General features: G+C 38.4%; 1 protein-coding gene across 2 annotated transcripts in view; it reads right to left on the bottom strand.

Annotated features, from left to right (window-relative positions):
• LOC144653140 (uncharacterized) overlaps positions 1-22,657 on the bottom strand; it is a 36,131-nt gene extending 13,474 nt beyond the window's left edge. For both annotated transcript variants that reach the window (XM_078513058.1, XM_078513060.1), the window contains exons 1-6: positions 21,919-22,657; positions 19,834-20,113; positions 16,079-16,120; positions 12,092-12,235; positions 9,619-9,707; positions 9,294-9,429 (exon numbers count right to left, since the gene is read on the bottom strand). In XM_078513058.1, the coding sequence (XP_078369184.1) occupies positions 9,294-9,429; positions 9,619-9,707; positions 12,092-12,235; positions 16,079-16,120; positions 19,834-20,113; positions 21,919-22,032 (805 nt within the window). In that variant the 5' untranslated portion in view covers positions 22,033-22,657. The remainder of the gene's footprint in view (positions 1-9,293; positions 9,430-9,618; positions 9,708-12,091; positions 12,236-16,078; positions 16,121-19,833; positions 20,114-21,918) is intronic.
• Between the last annotated feature and the right edge of the window lie 482 nt (positions 22,658-23,139).

Here is a 23,139-nt window from a genome sequence, read left to right as displayed (position 1 = left end):
TGATGTGTTTTAGTAAACACGAGATCCAGTCACAGCATGTTTTTGTTTCAAGTCACATCATCTCCAGTCACATCATCCATTTTTTATCTTTTTGAGTCGAGCAGAAACACGAAGTGCTTGGTTGCATTTTCCTCTCAAATTTTATCTGCTGCTCAAAAATAATGCTATAATTATGTGCTGACAGAAAAGTAAACATATTCAAAAAACAAATAATTATACTTTATGCTAAAAAGGATCATAGGTAACACTTAAATATATTGGTGCTGATAAAAAAATAGAATTTGCGCTTCAAAACCTGAGAGCAAGAACCATCCATGACGCAATTCCCATTGGACAATTATGAATTACTTCATGAATTAACATCGAAGAGCCTTTGATTATCTATTTGTGGTAGAGCTGTACTAGCTAGTTATTTGTGAACTTTTTTTATTTGGTTTGATAAAAAAAAAGTGAGATCTGTTATGATCTTACAGTAAACACAACAAAAAACAGCTGATGGCAAACACATTCATCACCTCCATGCTGTTTTAACCAATGAGAGGGTTTGATAGATTGGCACTTGATAAAAAAAATCGGTCCGCGATGCGTATGTGTGGGGGCTTGATTTGTGAATTCATTTAGTACATTCAATTACCTTAAGGCTGCTATTTATTGCAGCAAATAATCTTTGCGATTTTTTGCAAATCGCCAAATTAAGTAGCCGCAGTAATTTCTACTCGCGAAATTTTACCCTGTTTTGCAGTTTAAGCAAGAAAAAAAAAAAAAAAAGAGCCTTCGAACCAAGAATGAAATTTTTGCCAAGTTTACAAGTTTAGTTTTCATTCCTTGAAAATTTATGAGCAGCAGGTGATTCAAACATTTCTTTGATGCACATGATAACAGATAAACAGTGGAATGCCTATTACATTGATATAAGATATTTTCACCTTACATTATTAAGTATGTTGGAGTAGTACACTCGGGTAGGCATCTGACTGGGGATCGATAGGTCGCGAGAGGTCCCGAGTTCGAATCCTAGAGGAGACAATTTTTTTTCTTTTTTCCATTTTTTTTTCTTTTTTAACCAGTAGCACTAAAATGGTTTCTTTATTATATCGCTCCGTAGCTATGCATTGCAGAATAATTTACATATATCAGAATGTATAGCCATATAGACTGATTCAAGTACAAATGTATTAAATTGTGCTGTTTCATCGGAAAAGCTCTTCCTTTTGTTCCGAACAAGCAGCCACGCACTCTATTTTAGCCAACGCTCTGGTTTCTAGATAGATCCATCGTTAATGAAGCTTATGTGAAACCCGATTTAGTTTTCGAATATTCCTACATGTACGACGCTAGCTCGACAGATACGAAAGAGATCGATCATTACATCGTGTAAGCGTAAAAGCTCCTCTTGAATTGATGTGCAACCTGCACAGACTTCCAGCCAAACGAAATGTTGGCTAGTATGACTTCGTGAGCTGCTGTAATGACGAGCAACTACAGGAACAGCTGAAATAAAAGAAACCACACGCAATGACACGCCAAAATCCAAATTATATATGGCCGATTTCTACTCGACACGCACTCATCCCCAGGCTCGGGCCTCAGGCTCTTTCGCAGAAGACCACGTGACACAAGCAAACCCACACACAAATAAATAAATAAATAAATAAATCCCTCAGTCGATGCCAATGTGCGGGCTTTGCCCCCACAAAAACACTACCAGCTGTTGAATTATGATCTAAATGCTATATTTGTGAATGAGTTTGCCAATTTCTTTTAAACATTTAAGAGGCTCCGACTGAGAATATGAAGAATCGTTGGACAGGCTGGGAAAATCGAAAATCTTGAAACTTTGCCTGAATAACACCTTTGGGGAACTATGTTGGAAAATATTATTCTCATCTTCTAGGAATTTATGGTTTTCGAGAAATTAAGAAAAAACGAAAATAATGGTTTTAGCTCATTAAATATGCAAAAATATGCGTAAAAATGGCAAAGTTCTCGATATTCCTATAAGAGCAATTTTCAATGCTTTGAATCGAAATAAACTTAGAATAATAGCTTGATCTTTCGTCTTTTAGGCAACATAAACTTTCATTTTTTTCCGGCTATTTTGAGGTTTCCTTCGCCTTTTAAAATATTGCTTTATCAAGCACTTCGGGAAAGGGCAAAAATTGAGAAACTTTGGAGGCCGAAAAAGCACCTTGATATGTCCGATATCGAGTCAAAATAAACACTGTGCAAAAGCTTGATGTCTCTTCTGTTATAATATCAAATAAAAAATCTGGGCACTCAAGATTCACACAAATGAGAAACGAAAGTTTACGAGCTCCTCGTGTCTAATTTGCATAAAGCTGATTTTTGAATTCGTCCTCCGCTAAGTGATCTGGCCCGCTAAATTTACATATTTTGGGAGCTATGATTTGCACAAAGAAAGCAAGTTTAAACTTTATTTGATTTTGTTGACGTCTTATGCCGATATACTGGTTATATAGACGAGAAGAAAGAAGAAAAAACAGTAAAATCATCGGCTGAACTCCCCATTGCGTGACCTGCGTCACGTTATGAATTTTCTTGTCGATAATTGATTTTGATTTGTTTGTTAGGACTCTTGCATTTCAAATTTAAGATTAAAAAGTGAGATAATAATATCATTCACTCACCTGAAATTGGGAATGATTTGTATCTTTTATTGACTTTGGCGGGTAACTTACGTCAAAGCTATAACTTGCGTAGTATTATTAATTTGGAAGTTGACTTCAGTTATGAACATAAACGTACATAAATATTATGAACATATATATGTCTCGGAACGACGCTGTATCCAGAATAGATGACAGCAATAATAATAGAGCAGTATGTTTGCCAGACTTTTTAGCGCAGAACAAGCATCTCGAATCATGATGATAAAGACCTCATGTGGTAGATGTGCAAAAAGAACAGGCTACCACCTACGCAGGGTGCACTTTATGAAGCAATTCTCTGTACCCAATACCAGATCATCGCTTTTAACAACGACAGGGTATGCAGTCCTAAGTTACCACAGCCAGATGGTTACGGATGGAAAAAATAGGGAGGAGGAATGGACGACTGTAGCAATGCGTAGAAAGTGAGGGGAATGGGAGGGTCTGTAGACATATTACATATATTGAAAAGACGGTTTTTACTAGCGTCACTAGACCATACAAAGCCTTTTAAATTTCGTTAAATTGCCCAACGCCGGGATATTCATTGATTCCTACTGACATATCTTGGAAACTGTTTGGCGAGGGTACGGGAGGCACAATGGTTCCAGGTCCGTTCCAGACTCAATGAACCACAAGAAAATGCCGCCTCGATTTCATGGTCACGTGATCGACACTATCCTTATCAGTTAAGATATTCTTTTGGACATCTCAGACTATCGAGACTGCTAATAGTTATTCTAAAATACCAATAAATACCACATTTTTGTGAAGTTCATCATTCAGCCTCGTTTTCATGCTAAGTCAAATAGGCGATGTTTTTCAATTCCCCTTCTGAAGGCCTTTGCACGGGTTACAAGTTTGCCAACAACACTTATCTTGTTCCTTAGTTCCCCCTTAACACTTCTAAACTAGTCGGCAAAAATCTTCACGAAAATCGCACGGGAATACCATTGCTCCCAGACTACGATCGCAGGCCGATCGCATGAAAACACTTGTCCCCAGGCCAATCCGCGTGATAGGTCGTTATAGCAAGGGTCGATTGTTTTTTGAACACTGTCAGCGTTTTGCATGTTTTATTAGAATCTCATTGACAATGGCGGAAGAAGTAGATATCGAACAGCGAGAAACAGAAAATCAAATGATGGAGAAAGTGAAAGAATTGTTAAAAGTTGGTTGCGAGTGCTCCCGAGGTCCAAAGGATGGTCCGTGTTCGTCTCAGTTTACCGAAGAAGAGATCATCACAAATTTAAATAATTGCCACGAGCTGTCTTCTCGAGAACTAGACCTCGTAGTTTTGGCTAACATACAAGAAAGTCGTTAAAGGGAAAATAAATGATAAGTGTCGATCTACAAGATATCATTATAATAAGCATATCAGTCGTGAAAGTGTCGGAATTTTGCGACCAAACTACAATGAGCGCCAAAAGTGTTGAGACAGTTGGCACTTTTTGAGTACCTTGGACAAATTTTACCCCTCACCCCTTCAATATAACCCCCTCCCCCCGAAACAATGTTGTATTTGTTATCTGCAAGACTTGCCTCGTTTGAGTACAACATTGAAAAGGGGGAGGGGGAGTGGTTCAGAATCGGCAGCAGATTAAAGGTGAAAAAACAGGAATTTTAAATTAGTATCAATTTCATTCAACTGTCTCAAGGACTTTTGACGCCCATTGTCTGAAAGGGAAATCTAGCTTTTTGCAATAATTATAAGTGCAAACTAAGAATCCATGGAAATACAATGTTTCGTGGACTAAGACGCATTTTTCTGATATATAACATAACGGGTTACCACGGGTAACCACGGGTAACCAAACAAATTAAAAGGAATAAGAGTATCTTGTTTATCAACTATTTTGGTTACCCGTGGTTACTCGTGGTTACCCGTTCATTTCGAGAAAAGAGGCCGTTTTTCACATGTTATTGACAAGCTGTTTGTTGAACAATCACGGATAGTTGCGATTCCATTCAATTGCATGCATTTTTACGTGATTAAATGAATAATATCGTCAATAATAACGCGAAAAGCCGTCAGAGTCACGGGCATGTGACGTTTTACGTACCAGTTGCGTGACACCGTCACACAAGGCGATCGTAGGTTCTAAAATGCGCGAAAATAATCGGTGGAAAGTAATATATATTCGATATTTGTACCCTGTCCATTGTTTACAATTATTTAATCCATTGTCTTGTTCATACTAGCAATTATTCTGGAAATTACGCCTTATCTAGAGACTTCACGGTATCGGAGATACGTCCTCAAAACAGACCAAAGGTTATGAAAGTTATATGTTCTTCTTTAGTGCATCGTCATGTAATTAGATTTACCATGTTAAAAATACTTCTTCTTTAGCTAAGAGATACGCAATGCGTCCTGTCCACAAGCTGTCATCGCATTCAAGTTTGATCTTTCGTGCAATTTGTAGAATCTTTTTCAAATTCCGTCTGTAAATAGTCCCTTTTGCCGTGCTTCAAGGAACTTATACCATTTGCTACGACAAAACATTGTCCTGTTCTGAAAGAAACGTGTCTTGCGCTGGCGCCTGCTTACCGCATTAGTTTCTAGACAGTAAATCGACCCATCCCATTCCTTAACCTTGGGATTTTTCTAAGACTGGACCGCTTTTCTCGGGAACACAGTTTTTGGTGGCGTCCGATAGCTTTCCTCGTCACGCACGCTCGATTTTTTCCTTTGCTTTAAGCAGCTTTAAAATGCGATACAAAAACCCCGAGATATTTAAGGTTGTTGCATAATTTATTTGGCACCTAATCCTATTAAATTCTTTGCAAAGCAGACATACGCACGTGTTTCAACACAAATTCTAGCCTTAAAAACGATTTGGCCTTGTTTATGTGCAGGTCTAGCCGATTTGTGACGTCATCGCCAAATTACAATAATCACGATATTTACGCGCTAATTAATCTTTCGTAATGCAGCGCAGTACCAATGTGATCACCTGATTCTAAAGAATAATATATGTTTGTGTCCATGTTATGTAGTTTCTTATTTTCAAGATATACCGAAAATTCACCTTCAGACAATGAGCGCCAAAAGTGTTGAGACAGTTGGCACTTTTTGAGTACCTTGGACAAATTTTACCCCTCACCCCTTCAATATAACCCCCTCCCCCCGAAACAATGTTGTATTTGTTATCTGCAAGACTTGCCTCGTTTGAGTACAACATTGAAAAGGGGGGAGGGGGAGTGGTTCAGAATCGGCAGCAGATTAAAGGTGAAAAAACGGGAATTTTAAATTAGTATCAATTTCATTCAACTGTCTCAAGGACTTTTGACGCCCATTGTAGATCAACCAGCTATGTACATACTGTATCAGCCGTAGAAGTTTTGTAATTTCGTGTTTACTGAAATGATTTGTATATTTAAAAATAAAGAATATGAATATTTGGTTTATAAGATAGAGGGCTGCAGGAAATTAATGAATAGGTTTTTTAAAGTCAACGAACATGTGACGATGCCGAAAAAAGAAACGGACGAAAAAAATAACAAATCAGTAAAAGAACGACGGAAGCCGCTACATTTCATTCATTTTCATCCAGGAAAACCTGAAAAAAAAAAAGAGGGGGGCATAGCTGGGGAATAGATGGTAGAACTTCCCTTCTAGACTTTTTGACTAAAAATCCATGGGGAAGGGAAAGCAAGCGAATGCAAAGTACGAGCGCTTTGAGTAGCGCGGGCGCCGCTCGTGACTTCTTCGCTCGTTTATCGTTTTCATTTGCTTTTGCATTCGTGCCCACGGACATCTAAAGCAAGAATGAGACTGCTCGCAGTCCGAGACGGGTAGTAAATAAAGTTTACTACTGCTACTACTATTTTTCGTTCTTACCGATATTCTTGCTCGGAAAATTTTATGTCGCCACATTCGCACAATGATTGAACAGTGGTTGCTATGACAATGCTTTGCACGGAGTAGTCTGGGGACAAGCTGATGAGTTCATGATCGTTTACACGCGTTCGGATCCGATCGAAGCCAAAACTTTACGACTTTGATACCATGGAGTATTGAAAAGAAACCCTCAAAATGATCCTTGAAGCGGTTTTATGTTATCCTGGTCGAAGAAACGAAATTCTATTAAGCGATTGTTTGAGAAATGCGGGTTATTTTGGTGTGTTGGAATAATTGTTGTGCTTTGTTCGCTGTGGTTAATTTACGATGCCAGCATGGTTTGCCGTCTGCCAGAGTCGAAACTTCGTTTAGTTTCTTTAAACTCTGATTGTGTAGTCGGTAAGTAATAAAACACTATAAACCTTTGCAAAGATGTCTGATTGTGTGTTTTTCGGCGGCCAAACCACTAACAGCCAACAGAAATTTGTCTGCTGTATATAATTCAGTCGGCCGCGCTACAATAACAATCACAACAAATAATTTTATGTCGTTTGCTTGACAACCTCGAAGCGTTGGATATCTATTCGTTTACACCGTACGATACTGTTAATCTTAGTCGTTTACTGTTAATCGTAGTCGTTTACTGTTAATCGTAGTCGTTTACTGTTAATCGTAGTCGATTACTGTTAATCGTTAAGGTATTCGTTAAAATCGTTTGGTAAAAGCGTTCAAAGAATCGAGGTCATTCGTTAAATCGTTAATGAAAAGCGTTTACATTTTTAGCGTGATCGTTCAAAGCATTCGCCAAGTCGTTAAAAGGCTCCAGAAAGTCGTTCACTAGCCGTTCGTTCGTCGTTAATTTTAAGTCGTTTACCGGTTAATCGTTAATGTACGTTTTCCCGTGGAAGGTCACAAATGTAAATTTAGCGGACCAGATCACTTAGCGGAGGACGAATTCAAAAATTAGCTTTATGCAAATTAGACACGAGGAGCTCGTAAACTTTCGTTTCTCATTTGTGTGAATCTCGAGTGCCCAGATTTTTTATTGCGGGCCCAAGAGAGGCCCGCAACCCTAATCTTGACAGTGACCAGCGGATAGCGTTTTACGCGTGCGCGCCACGTTTATAAATCGAATAGAGAAGTGGAAGTTGAAAATTTTTGTTCTTCCACTAAGCACGATCGGAATGCGAAAATGTGTCAATCACGACAGTTTGTCGTAACACCGGAAGAGAAAAATCTGTTCTCCAAGAACGTCACATAAGATCTAAACCTTCTGTCACATGGAAGGCGTTTATATGTGTTGCTTATTGTCGAGAAATTCGTTATAACACTGACAACATAGCGAGTTTACCGACTGAGAAAATTTCACATCCCGATCAGTTCACACCGCGTGCTCGATTACAATTCCCAAATCGACAATCAAAAGATAACTTTGATCGGTTCGCGGCAATAAGCAAAACTATAAACATGCATTCCCGTTACTCGGAATAATTGTCTTTTGTCCATTTTATCATTTATTTATCGACACAGATAAATTACGGGAAAGCGAATGATTCTAACAACGGTTATTGTCGAGAAATTCGTTATAACACTACAATATAGCAAGTTTACTTACTGAGAAAAATCACATCTCAATATTCACACTGCACCGCAAAAATCCTTGCGTGACGCGTTACTCACAATAATTGTCTCTTGTCCATTTTATCATTTCAGTCATTAATTTATCGGCACTGCCTACCAGAACCTTGTCTATGTGCGTCAAGGCCCGCACTTATTAACCTGTGGTTACCACTAGTTTAATATTATAACAGAAGAGACATCGAGCTTTTGCACAGTGTTTATTTTGACTCGATATCGGATATATCAAGGTGCTTTTTCGGCCTCCAGAGTTTCTCAATTTTTGCCCTTTCCTGAAGTGCTCGATAAAGCAATATTTTAAAAGGTGAAGGAAACCTCAAAATAGCCGGAAAAAATTAAAAGTTTATGTTGCTTGAAAGACGAAAGGTCAAGCTATTATTCTAAGTTTATTTCGATTCAAAGCATTGAAAATTGCTCTTATAGGAATATCGAGAACTTTGCCAATTTTACGCATATTTTTGCATATTTAATGAGCTAAAACCGTTATTTTCGTTTTTTCTTAATTTCTCGAAAACCATAAATTCCTAGAAGATGAGAATAATATTTTCCAACATAGTTCCCCAAAGGTGTTATTCAGGCAAAGTTTCAAGATTTTCGATTTTCCCAGCCTGTCCAACGATTCTTCATATTCTCAGTCGGAGCCTCTTAACTTACAGAAGCCAAAAATGCCATCCATTATTAAGAAATTAAAGAAACACACACATTGTTCTGGTGCTATATGCAACAAACCCTATAATTTAAAGTTTATAGAGGAAACATGCTGGAAAATAAAATAACTAAAAGGAAAGAAAGGAAAGGTTTATGCGGTGGTTATAGCCACACATTAATCACATGATAAATTTCAATTACAAACATGTCTCCATTTACCACTTTATTGATTACCGGTATTTGGCTCATTCTATTTCTAGTTTTGGTGCACAAATCTAATTTCCACACTACAAAAACTCAATGTTCAGTCAAGCATCATATAAACCATACAGGTCCTAATGTGCAGTACAGTACATGCATAAGAATAATAAATACTCCCCTTAATATAATTACTTACTGGAAGTACTTTTAATTAATGAGTGGTGAAAATACATCCTGGAAACGAAATGTGCCATTGAATTGGAGTATTTAAATTACTTTATGTACATGATTACCTGGTATTCTGACATCCCTTTTCACTTCATTTTTGCCAGCAGCTTTTGAGTTTTGTGCTGGCATACTCTGCACTACGATCCGATATGTTGCTCCATATCTTAGGTGGTCTTTATAAACCCAGTACAACATTCCATCCTAAATTAAAGATATTTTACAGTATGAGTTTAAAAATACCACAGTTATAGTCAGGCATGATTGTATTAGAAAACGAAAAAACAATATGTTCTAACTGACTAAAAAATTGTAAAATGGGGCGTTTCGCTTAAATAAATATTATGGACAAAGTACAAACACTATAAAACAAGTAGAAAAAAATGCTGTTACCTTGCTATTTATCTGGTGACAGGTAGAATGACCAGCGTGATTATTTGTTCCAGTAATGTACACATGATAGCCCCACAAATCATTGAATCCTATTAAGAAAACACCACATTCAAATAAATAATTTTTGTACCCTATCAAAATCATTGAATGTTGAACAGACACAAAAAAGTTAGAGGTAGACATAAGTGAACCAAAGTATTGCCTACTCTGTGAAATTGTAACCCTAAGGTTACTATTGTTTATTAGCGGCTACTAATAGTACATTTGCACAATGCCATCATTTGACTACAACTACCAGAATTCATTTTGCTTTTCCTTTATTTTTTAAATTTTGAATCCCCAGTGGGGTTTGAAAAACAATTGCTCTAAATTAGAATGATAAAAGAGAAAAAGTGAAGGATTCTGGTAGTTGTAGTCAATGACGCCATCATGCAAATCGCCTATTTTAGTGATTTTTGCAAATTGGGTGAAAATCGCTAAACTTAGTACTCGCTAAAAATTGTGTTGGTCAAATTTAATACTCATTAAATTTATATGCTTCCCCCTCCACCCCATTGAAAAAAACAAAATTAAAAATAGTTGGCTTGAAAAATTCTTCAAGAAATGGATGCCGGAAACTTTGATCAATTTTAAGTGAGTTTGTTCTTTTACTGAACATTTATTCCCATCTTAGCTATAATTATGTTTATTAAAAACTAGCTTGTGAATGACAAGCAACAGCCGAAAATACGTGTGCATTCGCAGGCTCATCAAAAACTGGTTCATAAATGCAACATACTTTCAGTGGGTTCAAGATGACCAAGTTCAAAAAATGAAATTGACACAGTATTATACATGTATCACATCACGTCACATCACGTCACATCACCCACATCCATTACATTGCATCACATCACATTGCATCACATCACCTTGATCATAACTTAAAACCGGTACTAGGGATTTAAATGACACCAAAATGAGACCCGAGTGAACTGGAATGAGACCGGAATGAAATAGAATGAGACTGGAATGGACCAAAACGGACCAAGATGAGTTTTATAGAACCTAAAATTAATGCTTTATTTTTTTGTTTGCATGATTTTAAATTCTTTGTTGTGGGCTGGGAGGGATTAAGTTGCTTTTGCAAGGATGTTTCTGATTATTTCCCAGTCACTACCCCCAATACAGAGGAATACAGAGGAAAGAGCTTAAGGACAGCTGAGGAAAGTGACGGGTAATAATTATCCCAATGCTATAAAAAGTAACTCTGTGTTCACCATAGGCGTACGGGCACCTTCGGTCTTGGGGGGGCGGAGACCTTTTGCCCGAAAAATGGCATGGGTTGAAAGCCGAAGAGGCTTATAAAATAGAAAATAAAACGTGCATTGAAATGCTGTGTACAAACTTCGCCTGCTTGCTTTAAGTTCTTTTATTAATCCGTGGCGTCGTCCGGGTGTCAATACACTGCCTTTCTTTCTTTACAAAACGGCCTTCCCCCCCCTCAGTATCGTGTAAAACTCAGGGATGATGGTAATCAGCGTCTGTCGCATGCTCATCACATTAAAGCTTTTTCAGTCTTGCACTATCCACTGTGCACTCTATGGGCATACTGTCACTGGGGTCACGCAGTGGTGTATCGGCGGGGAACGCAGTGAAGGAGGACTTTGAATCACAAAGTTCGGAATTTCCTTCCTTGTGATCTTGAACGTAATATTGATCGACTTTGGCTATTTTCTATTTTTTTCTCTGCCCCCCTCCCCCCCCCTCGACCCTATGGTGTTCACCCAGGATAGTGATTATGATTGGTCGACATGCAAGGCTGTCACAGACCGATAATTTTCTTGTTTGCTTACAAACCAGTCCCTTCACCTCTATATGCACTGTTTTCAATCTGTGGATATTTGAAAAGTAATCACACTCTATACTCATCACCAAAGGTGTCTAAATGTTTTCTTAAACTGTGAGAAAATGTTCATAAATTAACGGCAATTCAAGTTGTGGGAAAATATTCTTATTTGTCAATATCCTGTGCGTTGAAATAAATGTGTGGTTACTGTACCTACATGTAACAACTGTTGGACCTGAAGACTGAGCTTACTCTTTCCAAAGTGTTGACAACTGATTTAGTCATTGTTGTAGCGATTAACACCATACAGTTACCAGTACATGTACAGGATCCTCACAACATTTATAATTCCATTACAAAAAGTTGTTTTTTGTTTGGATCACAAATGTCTCTAACTCAAAATTCAAACATGTGAATGATAACTTTACTTAAATTAAGAAACGCTGAAATCTGAAACTACCATTATCAGTACGACTATGAAAATGCATACCATTATAATGTTGAAAATACTGATATATTTATTTACTGTAAGTTGAAATTATCTACATACAGAGATAGATGCTGATGCTTATAGAAAATCTTGTTTTATAAAATGCAACTCACTAGACCTTTATTAAATGGTAAATAAAAATATTTGTCACTTACCATTCGTTGGTGGTTTCCATTCAACTTTTATGAGTGGCATTCCCTTGTAAAGATCTGAACTAGAAACTTTCAAGTCTAGTGGTGCTCCAGGAAATGAAGGGCAGTCTGGATGAGTAGTCTTACTAAATGCCACACATGATGTTACTGAAAAAACAACAACAACAACAACAACAAAAACCAGAATGTTGAGTCACTCATGATAAATTCATTCAATCCAATACTGCAACTGAATGGGTGAGCGCAAGATCAACACTTCTATTTTTTGGCTAAATTGAACTTTGTCAAAACAGCTCCAAATTCGCATGCAGGTTTGTTTATGTGACAGTGCAAACATTGTCCTGTAATTTATATTGCTGGTCTTTGCTCTCCTTTTCAAGAAATAACACATGCAAAAAAGCATGTTTTCTTGCTGGCGGCGCCATAACGAATTTCTTTGGCAAACAGTAAACAAAGGAAACCTTTTAAAATTTGTTCTTCAAAACAATGAAACCAACGAAAGTTTTAGGGTTTAACATCTGTAACTCTAACGCAAAAGCTTAACCCTAACGCGAAAACTTATAACCCTTACGCAAAAGCTTAACCCTTACGCAAAAGCTTAACCCTAACACTAAAAGCTTCCCTTGTAAAAATGTTATCGCGATCGTGCCGAGATAGTCGCGATCGCAGCGCAATTTATTACTACCCTGCCACGATTTGGGTGGGCTGTTACATAATCGTGATGCGATGAGTGCGATCGCGGCCTGATGAACACGGCCACGGTAGGAATTATTACCATCACGCCAGGATATAGAGGGGTCATGCTGTGGTCAGAAGGCAAGTCGTGACGTGTACAAATTTGATGAAATAAAGTCCTAATGAAAGTAGTAATAAAACCTGTTTGATTTAAAATGTTGAAAAAATTAAATACGGTGAGCCGCGAGGATGTGAAACTTTTATCAGTCTAGATGATCTGGCGCGACAAAGATGCGTGTGATAATAAGTAAAGATAAATTATTAAAAGATAATATTTTTTTAATGTATGGTCTATTCACCACTATATCCACCGACCCTGAGGTGAATAGTTGTTTTAGAATATACATGTACCAAAACAGTGACATAATTATCAGGGCTCGACTTTCAGGGAAAAACCTTGGGGCCAGGTGGCGCCTAAGTTTTCAGGTTTGGGCGCGACTATTTGAAGCGAAGGAATAGTTACAACGCTGTGGGATGCCATTTGTGATAGTAAAACCAAAAGGTTTCGGAACTCAGTAGGTTTTAATATTTCGGCTTTTACTGTTTATGTAAGTAACGGATAAAAACTGCAAAAACAACGATCCGAACGAACCGCCGAGTGAACAGCCTGACATGTGCATAAGCACATGAAAGGTCTGAACAAACAGACTGAGCAGACGCAGGTCGAAAGTGCAGAAAACCATCCATAAGACTGACTGACTAGAGGATTTACTGACTAGATGGTAAATAAAAAAAATGTCCTGGCTAATAGTTATGTTTGTGTAAGTAACCGACGCAATGAGTGGCTATGGTGGTTTACTTAGTAGTGATCTGTTGTCCTTATTTAATTTTATCGCTTAGGTAAATTACCATTGTTAGTTAAAATGAAGAATTTATAATAGTGAGCTCACTAATAAGTTTTCTTGGATCAGAGTAGATTTTTATGAAAGCTCAGAAAGTCTGCCACCCGAGTTGTGGGGGGGGGGGGGGATAAGTAAAACAGAACATGTTACTACTTTGCTACGTTTTGCTTGCTTCCTACACTAAAAGGAAAAATAAATAAATAAAATTACAAAAACAAAAAATACAATTCTTATATTTATTTAGTAGAAAAAATAAGAACACTGTTGCAGGCTTTGATTCATTATTTTTCACTAACAGCATGAAAAATAATTATGTTCACAATGGTTTGTTAATTCCCAAAACATTTTTTTAACTACCAGTATACAGAGGATCTCTATACTGGCTTGTAACTTGAATATTGCAAGGCCTAGGCAAGCATTCAGAACGGATCCCCACCTGCCCTATACTATAATATCAATTAAGGGTGCGTTTCTTTGGGAAAAATCCAAATCCGGATTCTTGATCCAAAAACGGATTTTGCGTTTCTTTACCTAAATCCAAAAATGGATTAATCTTGGATCAATGATCTGAAGAATCCACACTTCGAGTGGATACATCAGATCATATCTGAATCCGGATTTTTAGGATTCATGATCCGTGCGTTTCTTTGGGAAAGGATTCGAAAAAAGTACCTTGGCCCAGCGGTCTTTGCTGTGAAAATACAGGTTCGCTCTTTGTAAACACTGCCATACGGAAAGTTTTAGGCGGTTCTTTCGATCAAAATACAAAAATATTTCACGATAAAAGGAAACGGTAGCTTCAGATAGGTATGTAGTATCATTTTAAACGGGATACAGGTTTTCTAGAACAGCCACTGTGTGCCTACGGAAGTTGTATCCTTTTGAAATTGTCACGAGTTAAATTTGCACTGATCATTTCGCAATCATTCTGCGCTTTCAGATGCTTTCTCGCCACATTGTGCTTAACGCTAAAGAAGATCTACTTCGACGGGTGGTTTTTGTAAAAGATTTTGTATGCTTAAATTACTTTAGCTACGATACATTCGACGAAAATAAATTTGTGCTGATCTTTTATGTTCTGTGCGAAATGTGTTTACGGGGTTGTCATGGCAAAAAAATCCGTTTTCGGATTCTTCGTTTCTTTGGGAGTAAAGTATCCGTGTGATCTGAGATCAATGATCCAATTTTGGATTTTCCCAAAGAAACGCACCCTATTAAAGCACGGTTTCCATTTCTGGCATAATAAGTTACTTGTGTTGGAAATGCAAAAAAAGAGGGGGTCACCGACTTCGTTTCAGAGATAAAGCGTGTGGAAAACTACCCTCATTCTAAAAAATTGGCGAACGCAATTCAACATGGTTTACAGGATTTATAGTTAAAAATATTGAAGATGAGAAAAAACAGAGGCAAATGATCTTAGTTGTATTTTGTAGAAGTGGGTCTGTTGCGTAAAAATATTCTAGTGTTGCCAACTTTTTGTAAGACTCAACCCTGAAAGCGGTATTCAACCGCCCTACAGCAAAAAGAAAAGATCAAAAAGAGGCATTCGAATGTACGTGGGACCAAAAAAAATCGAACTTTTAATCGATAGATTTTTTTCATTTTTACGCAAAACGTAGATAATCGTCAACAAAAGTGATCCCTTCAAAAAAATGTGGGGATCACCGACCATCTAAGAGAGTTAATTGCAAGCAAAGGTCACGCGACGACTATCAGCCCTTTATGTGCTTAGAAAATGTCTTCAGCGCGCGCGCTTGTGCATGACGTGGCATGACGTTGCAACATGAATTACGTGCACAGTAAGGATGCGCACAAACAATTAGCACAAATTTCCTTAAATAGCAATTCCCTCCTTTATTAACACCTACTCTTTTGCATCTTGAATCCTTAACTTTCACTTTAATCTTGCATCCTTAAACATGTACTAGCCTTAAGGTATCAGTGTACCCCACCATCATGCGTTGGAGCTGCCTTCCGTCTGGTGCCCCCAGCAACTCTGCGGAGAGTTCCGGTACTCAGGGAGCGGCGCTCTCACACTCTCCTTGTCGGGGCCCCAAGTGTGCAAACCCCGCCGGCGGCGGGCGTCCTCGCGGGCGTAGGAAGGTGGCTGTGCAGTCGTGCTCGGCGGCGCGCGTTCGCTTCCTGTCCCTTGTGCCCTGAAGGATGGGTAATGTTTCTTCTTAGTCGCCCGCGCCATCCAAACATCTCGTCGACAGCTTATCATGCAATCCCGTTGAGCTTTATGGCAGGGTGCATCTGTGTGGCATCTTTTTCTGTCTCTTTTTTTAATGAGGTCTAATGGTCCGTCCAATTATATTTTTCTTTATTCATTTTGGGGACACTAATACCTTAAGCAGCACCATCACTATCACTTGAAAACCACAATTTATATTCACTGCTCAGAGTCACTCACCTAGACCAGGAAGAGGCCCTCCACAAGGCTGTGGACCCTTGTCTAAAGAAATAGAATTCATGAATTAATGCTAGCATTGTAAAAGTTTTTTTTACACTGTTAAGTTGAATAGATGCAGGACTTGTAGGCCCAAATATAGGTTTTCCTTTCAAATGCATGTCTTGTGGTTGAAGCAAGTACCGTATTTTCTCAATTAAATGCCCCCAGCATTTATTTCAAACTTGGCTCCGTTGATCCGGCGTTTATTTGAATGGTGCAGTTTATTGAAGCAAAATGAATGTTTATTAAACAAGGGTTTTAAATCATTATTTGTGACATGTGGGGAAATCTAAATAATTGTTAACGTCATCGGTATGAAAATTCTGGCCGCGAATCGTGGCGGGAGCAAATGAGATGCAGCTGTATTCGCAGGCTATCCAAACTTGTAAACTGAGAATTTCCATTAACCATAAAATTTACTAGTGTGTAACACAATATCCCTTGTAAAAATTTTACTGCGATCGCGGCGCGTTTTTGACCGCTGCGATTCCAACTTCGCGGAGCGAATCACGCCATGATAGGGCTTGGATCGTGCCATGTTTTTGGTACAGCCGGCGATAAACTTTAACTTTTTCCGAGAATCAAATTCCACCACACAGTTTGTCCAAACAAACGTCCTTCGCGTTCACTGCTTTCACAGAGATTGAAATTGATTCTTGCAAACTTGCATGACAAATGACATTCATTTGTACAGCATGTGAAACTACTCAAATTTTAAATCGAAACATCGACGCTAGCTGACGCTCTATTCAACATATAAAGTAAATATCTTCACAAGTAAACAAAATGATATTTTACTGTTTTTTTACTCAACAAACACTTTATTGTGTGAAGTGAAAAAAAATGTTGTCATCGTCGCTTTCTCTGGTATGTTATGCACTTTAGAATGTATTCCTTTGCTGGCCTTACGTGCATTTATTTTCCACATGGTACTACCAAAACTCCGGTTGATGCCGTAGAGGAAATTGTTTGAAATAATTGTCACGAGCGAACTCCGCCACGCACTTTTACGTCTGGAGACATATGGCATGGCCGTTGCTTTCCCTGTTTTGACACAGTTTCGAACTCAATCCTCTTTCATTAATGTCGCTGATATTTACCTTCCAACTTGTGCTGTCACAGTTACTCAAGCTCAAAAGGGATGCAATCGAAGTTAAATAAAAATCCAGCGCCATACAGCCAAAATTTAGCATTGATGTGTTTTCATGGTGAACAAAGAAGTTGAAATTTCTTTGTTCTGTACTCGACATTTCATTGGCTGAAGGAAAAAATGTTGAAATTTATTGTTTCCTTCTGCTTTGTGATTGGTTAACTTTGTCTGGGTGACCCCGGTTACAGTAGCCGCACTGTAAGTTTACAAGCAAATAAGTGAACAGTTCTTCTGTAAAATGTAAAATGTCATGAAGGGAACAACACATACATAACGGCAACTAACTTTTTCCTCGTGCTCAAGTGAAGGAAGATGCAATGATGTGATCTACCAAACGAGCGAACTATCGCTTGGTCATGCACCCGGGGGGGGGGGGGGGGGTTCTCCCTATAATGGCCTATACAGGGAGGCTCCGCCCGAAAGGGGTACCTTTTTCAGGCTTCAGGTATACAAAAGGGTAGGGATTTCACGAGTTTAGGTATATGAAAGGGTGTGGAAATCTGTCATTTAGGTTTTTAAAACGGCCATTTATTAAAATATTTCGAACAGACGCAATTTATGCCTGTATTATTTTAAATTATTAAGCGCTACACGAAAATGACAAGAGAATGTCCTGTTTTAAGTCCACGCCACGTCTTTCAGGTATATGAAATGGGTAACTTTTTTTCAGTTTAAGGTATACGAAAGGGGTACAATTTCTGTCAAAATGGTATATAAAAGGGTTAGGGGTTAGAACTCGGGGCGGAGCCTCCCCGTAAAAAACTTTTTTGAGTACCCCTCCCCCCTCCACCCCGGGGTCATGCATCTGCGAAGAAGCTGAACCATCCGAGATGCACTTTTCCCTGAAGCTTTTTTAAATAATACAACATTTAAGTCCCAGGCATCAACAGGTACAACTTCGCATTGTTCGAGTTTTGCAGTTTTTTAAAAATCACAGTTGAACTGTAGTTCAGTCAACAAGTCCGTGACGATTCCCACAAGATAGCGCTGTAGAAATTAACAAGCTGTCGCTCGAATTAACAAACAAATTCTAGCAGTTTCCACAAAGACGCTTTTCCCTTAAGTTAGGTCGCTTCTAAACTCATGTTATTAACAGAAGCAGCCAAAAAAGAACACATTTTTCCAGTCCTGATTGTGAAGATAAAATTCAACTTACTCAAAATAAAATTTCTTTTCTGCTCGGGATAGCGCGAGAGATGGCGTGTACTATGTACCACGTGACCTAACTCGAATCTCGAGAAATAAATTAGTTATTTCACGAATCACGGGAGTACTTCCGTTCACGGATCACGGGGAATAAATTCTTTCTTTCACGATTCATGGGAATTAAAAATAGGCGATCACGGTTCACGGAAAACCCCCTTTCCGACCCTCGTGATAGTAGTCAATCGCGCCGCGATCGTGCTCATCGCATCGCGATTTCGTAACAGCCCACCCAAATCGTGGGGCGGTAGCAATAAATCACGCCGCGATTGTGGTCAACGCGCCGCGATCGCAACTATCACGGCAATCGTGGCGCAATCGCACTCACTTACAATTATGTCGCGCATGATCGCGTCGCGATGGCCACAAATCACGCGCAATCGCGACAGTCGTGACGCTATCGCGGTGAAATTTTTACAAGGGATACACTTAACGACTGTTCCTGTGGGAAACAGTTAATTTTGTTTTCCGAGAATTCTAATGTTTCTGAGGCGAATTGAGATTCAAGGGGAGACAAAATTAACTGGTTTCTGGAGGGATCAGTCATTAAGTGTTTTGTTATTAAGCACAAATTATGAAGGCTTTAAAAAATGGCGCTCGTCAGACAACTTTCATGGGCAATATTGCAATGTGACCCTCTAATGTCATAAATTTTGCAATGTTGCCCGCTCAGAGACTTTTGGTGGGACTTTTGACTTTCTGACTTTTTCATGTGACCTCGAACTAGCCAATAAGAGCATGTACTGTTGGGAAAAAATTCTAGCAATATAACAATCTAAAGTGTGTGCTTATTGACTCCTACTAACTAAAACTCAGTATTCAACAGACTAACATCGTTTCTCTCTCCCCCCCCCAAGTTTTACCTTTTTTATTATGTTAATAATACAAACTTAGTTTACCTGGGGCACCACATAACCCATTCTCTCGTTAAAAAAATCTCGAATGGATAGTGCCTTCTCACGAATTTTTTTGATAACAAGCATGCCTACAGACAGAAACAAAAAAAAACTAAATTCACTGCATTTAGTAGGTTTCATGCCTGGTTTTGTTCGTTTGTTACATTTTTGCTTTTAATTGAGTTTTTTTATCATAAAAAGTAAAAATTAAATAGTGCTTGGATTTGACAGTGTTTCTGTCATGAAACTATCGGTTTGATAGTTGCTCCTTGGAAATTTGATGTTTTTAAAACTATAATGTTTTAATAACACCAAATTTCTGCAGGGCAACTATATATCAGCCGGTAGTTCCTTGACAGAAACACTCTACTTTTAAGAAAGTGCAGCACAGCAGAATATCACTGACTCCCCCAAAATAAAACTGGCGCTCTCTAGATCTTTTACGTACATTTTCAAATAAACGTTACCTTTGCGGACTTGCAGTTCCCACTGGCGAACAACAGAACCATTGACCTTGAAAGAATACAAGCCTGAATCATAGATGTGTACAATCTTTATCTTCAACCAAAATCTCTTTTTCTCTTTGTTGCTTCCAATTCGAAAATTGTCTCTCTGTACAATAGTTGAATTATTCTTTGTCCATTGTCCAAATTGTTCAGCCTTCAAGGCAAGGACATCAGTTGTTGGTTTATAAACCATTGTTGCAGGTTTTCCACTTTCAACACTCTTGGTTTCCAGTGGTATATCCTAAAGAAAGTTAAAAAATAAAAACCGCTGCCCAATTAGAATTCTTAACAGGTGTATTTAATTTACAGTCAAGCCAAGTGAAGCATACCCCTTAGAGTACATTATAATGAATTGATTATGTGAAAATTAAACCTGTTAGTTGTTTTAAGAATGCATTCAGTTTGAAAAGGCGACTCAATCAATGTTCAAATCAAAGTCCATTTCCAATTATGTTCAACCAACAAGACTTAATCACTGCCATGGCTTTTACTGAACAGAGCATATCTTTTTCAACCCTTTATAGCCACTTTCTGTGTTGTGTGCATAGCAGCTATGAATTGGTATTGGTACCAGTATTGGTTGTGATTGGCTCATTTCAAAAAGCAATTGTTGAAGGACGTTGTCCGTAGAATGACTTTTGAAATCCCTTTAAATATCCTACTCCTTTCTATACTTCAACGCCTACTTAAACTTATAAGACCCCTACCCTTTTATATACCACCAGCCCAAGGTGTAGCCTCCTAGTATAGTCTACTCCAGAAGACTTGGAAGTTAAACCCTGTCTCATTATCCCTGGGGTATGGTGCCTTCAAAACAAATTTTGCCAATAGTTGGGCAGTTTGTTGCATCAATCAATGCCTATAATTATTTTTGTTGCATGACTTTCAGCTGACCTTGATGCATGAGACACCACAGCTCTACTTGTCTTACAAGAAAATTTAGATCACTCCATATTTTTTGTTGTCATTGTTGTTGTTGTTTTTCATTTCTCAGCTGTGGTGAGAGTGACAAACAACAAAAAATCTCATGTTCAGAGCATGTGATGTTTATCACCTAAAGCAAACTACAACCCAAGACAGAAGACAAGTCCTTGGGAAGGTTGGAAATGAACCCTTTGATTTCAACAACTTTAAAATAAATCTGATCTATAGGTACGTACACAGTTCGTGTATGGACCCCCCTCTCCCCCCATATCAATGTTGAAGTATTACTGAACATTATGATAGACAATATGCTGTGGTTTAAGTCTCTAGGTATACTTCAACATTAAATGAGGGGGGAGGGGAGCGCAAACTAGGTGACCTTCCCAACAGTATTGTCTGGGGTTGTAGGTTATAAATCATTTTGTGAAAGAGCACGAAGGCATGCATCCCTCTGATAGCAGGCTTACTCTAGTGAGCACAGTACAGAATTGAAAGCTCCTGAAATTTAGGTTATACCACTGCAGAGGACTGAAAAGTTAATAATTTAAAATAGGCAGCGCAGTTTGTTTGTCAGTTAAACCGATCAAATATACAAATTTAGAAAAAAAAAAAGGAAATTATGCAAATTATCAGTGAGAGTAGTCAGGTTATTTGGACTCAGCTGACGTATTTACTGAAAGGCCTGCATGCATTGCTTGATCGATATCGGTTCTGAAGGCCTACCACTAATCACTATTAAAACATCATCAAAATTACTAAACTTACGCGTATTTGTGATTCGCAATAAAAACAGTTTGTACAACAAATACATTCGAAGAAGCTCGCATCCGTAGGAAACTGACAAGTTTCTGAAAAGGCTAATATTAAACCTTTTAAAGATGATTTGATGTTTTGTCAGTGACAAAGGAACAAGCCAATATAAACGCCCCTAACTTCGTTCACTTTTTCATTCTTTCGCGAAGACCAAACCCAAAGCACGAACCTACAGTATTACCATCTATATTAACTGAGAAATTAGGAAATCTTGCTGGTAAAAGAGCATTATCGCTGCATAAGTAAGCTAAAAGTTTATTATGTTATTAAAATTAAAAAATTAAGTCGCATGTGCATTAGCTCACTCACCACGTTACGCGGCAACCTTCTAGTTCTCAGACTTAATGCTCTCCACTCCACGGTTATAACAACAAACACGATTACTCGAAGAGTAATCTCACATAGTCGTTCGGCGAGTAACATTGTTACTGACTCGATGGTAGCTTTCTGGTAGCGGAAGCTTTTACATCAGTTCAAGCGAAACGAATAGTCCCTTCGTGACAGCATCACCGTTTTCCTCGTCCATGCACAAGGCTAATATAAAAAGCTGTGGGCGGTACAGGAAGAACTAACGTCACTAGCAAGTTATTTACATAACAATACAACAAATGTTTACAAGTCTGTAGAATTCCTTGTTTGAAGACCTAGAAAATGCGTACATTATAAAGCATTTAAATTAGGCAGTTTTCTGAAAAGCAAGAAGTGTCGATGCGGTATTTTATAATGTCCACTGTAGATTAAAAACCTGGAAAGAACAAAGAAAGATAAGTAATGTAATCAGCGCGATCCCAAATCAAGTAATTTTACTATTAAGGTTATTTTTCCGGTTCAACAAAAGCATGGAGGCGTACTTATCGCTCCAATTTCAATCTAAAGTTGCCGGAGGGCCTTGGAAAGAACAAAACACAAGATGTATAAGCTAATGACATAATATTGTTGAAAAGACTGAAGAAACATGAAATTTTCAATTTGCAAAAATCATCGGAAAGTACAGGAAATTAAAAAAAAAACGTTTGTCAGATCGTTTGGTTGGAACAAGACACAGGGCCGGAGCCGAAACGAAATAATTCTACAACCCGAAGCGCGCGGAGCCTGGGGAGAAAACGAAAGCGCGCGGGGGTCACTGGGAAGAAGCTTGAGCGATGAGTAAGAACTGGGTATTGTTATTAATGACTGGTAATAAGATATGGAGAATCGCTCTGGCCTTCCCCAAGCTCACCACCATTCTCATCCTTAACCCAAAAGATGTTCACTTTTCTCACGTTCGGAACTCAAAACATGACTTTACTCTTCCCAATCCTCACTAATTGTAACATAATTAACACTTGACAATTCTCAATTTAGAAAGCAGTGTTGTCCAGTGTCCAGCTTTATACTAAACATTCGGAAAGGCCTGAGAAAATCCCTTCAAATTATTAAGACTTTTGTATGACTGTCCTGATTCCAAGGGCAAGTCTGCCAGTTTTGCTGCCGCTCCCGCCGGATTCACAACTTGTCTAAGCTTGATGTAGTGTAGAGCCGTTTTACTAC

This window comes from Oculina patagonica, chromosome 5 (assembly GCF_052425735.1).
Source record: "Oculina patagonica isolate OP01 chromosome 5, crgOcupat, whole genome shotgun sequence".
Classification (NCBI taxonomy): Eukaryota; Metazoa; Cnidaria; class Anthozoa; order Scleractinia; family Oculinidae; genus Oculina; species Oculina patagonica.
Note: the sequence above shows the minus strand (reverse complement) of the source record. Positions and strands in the feature narration are given on the sequence as shown.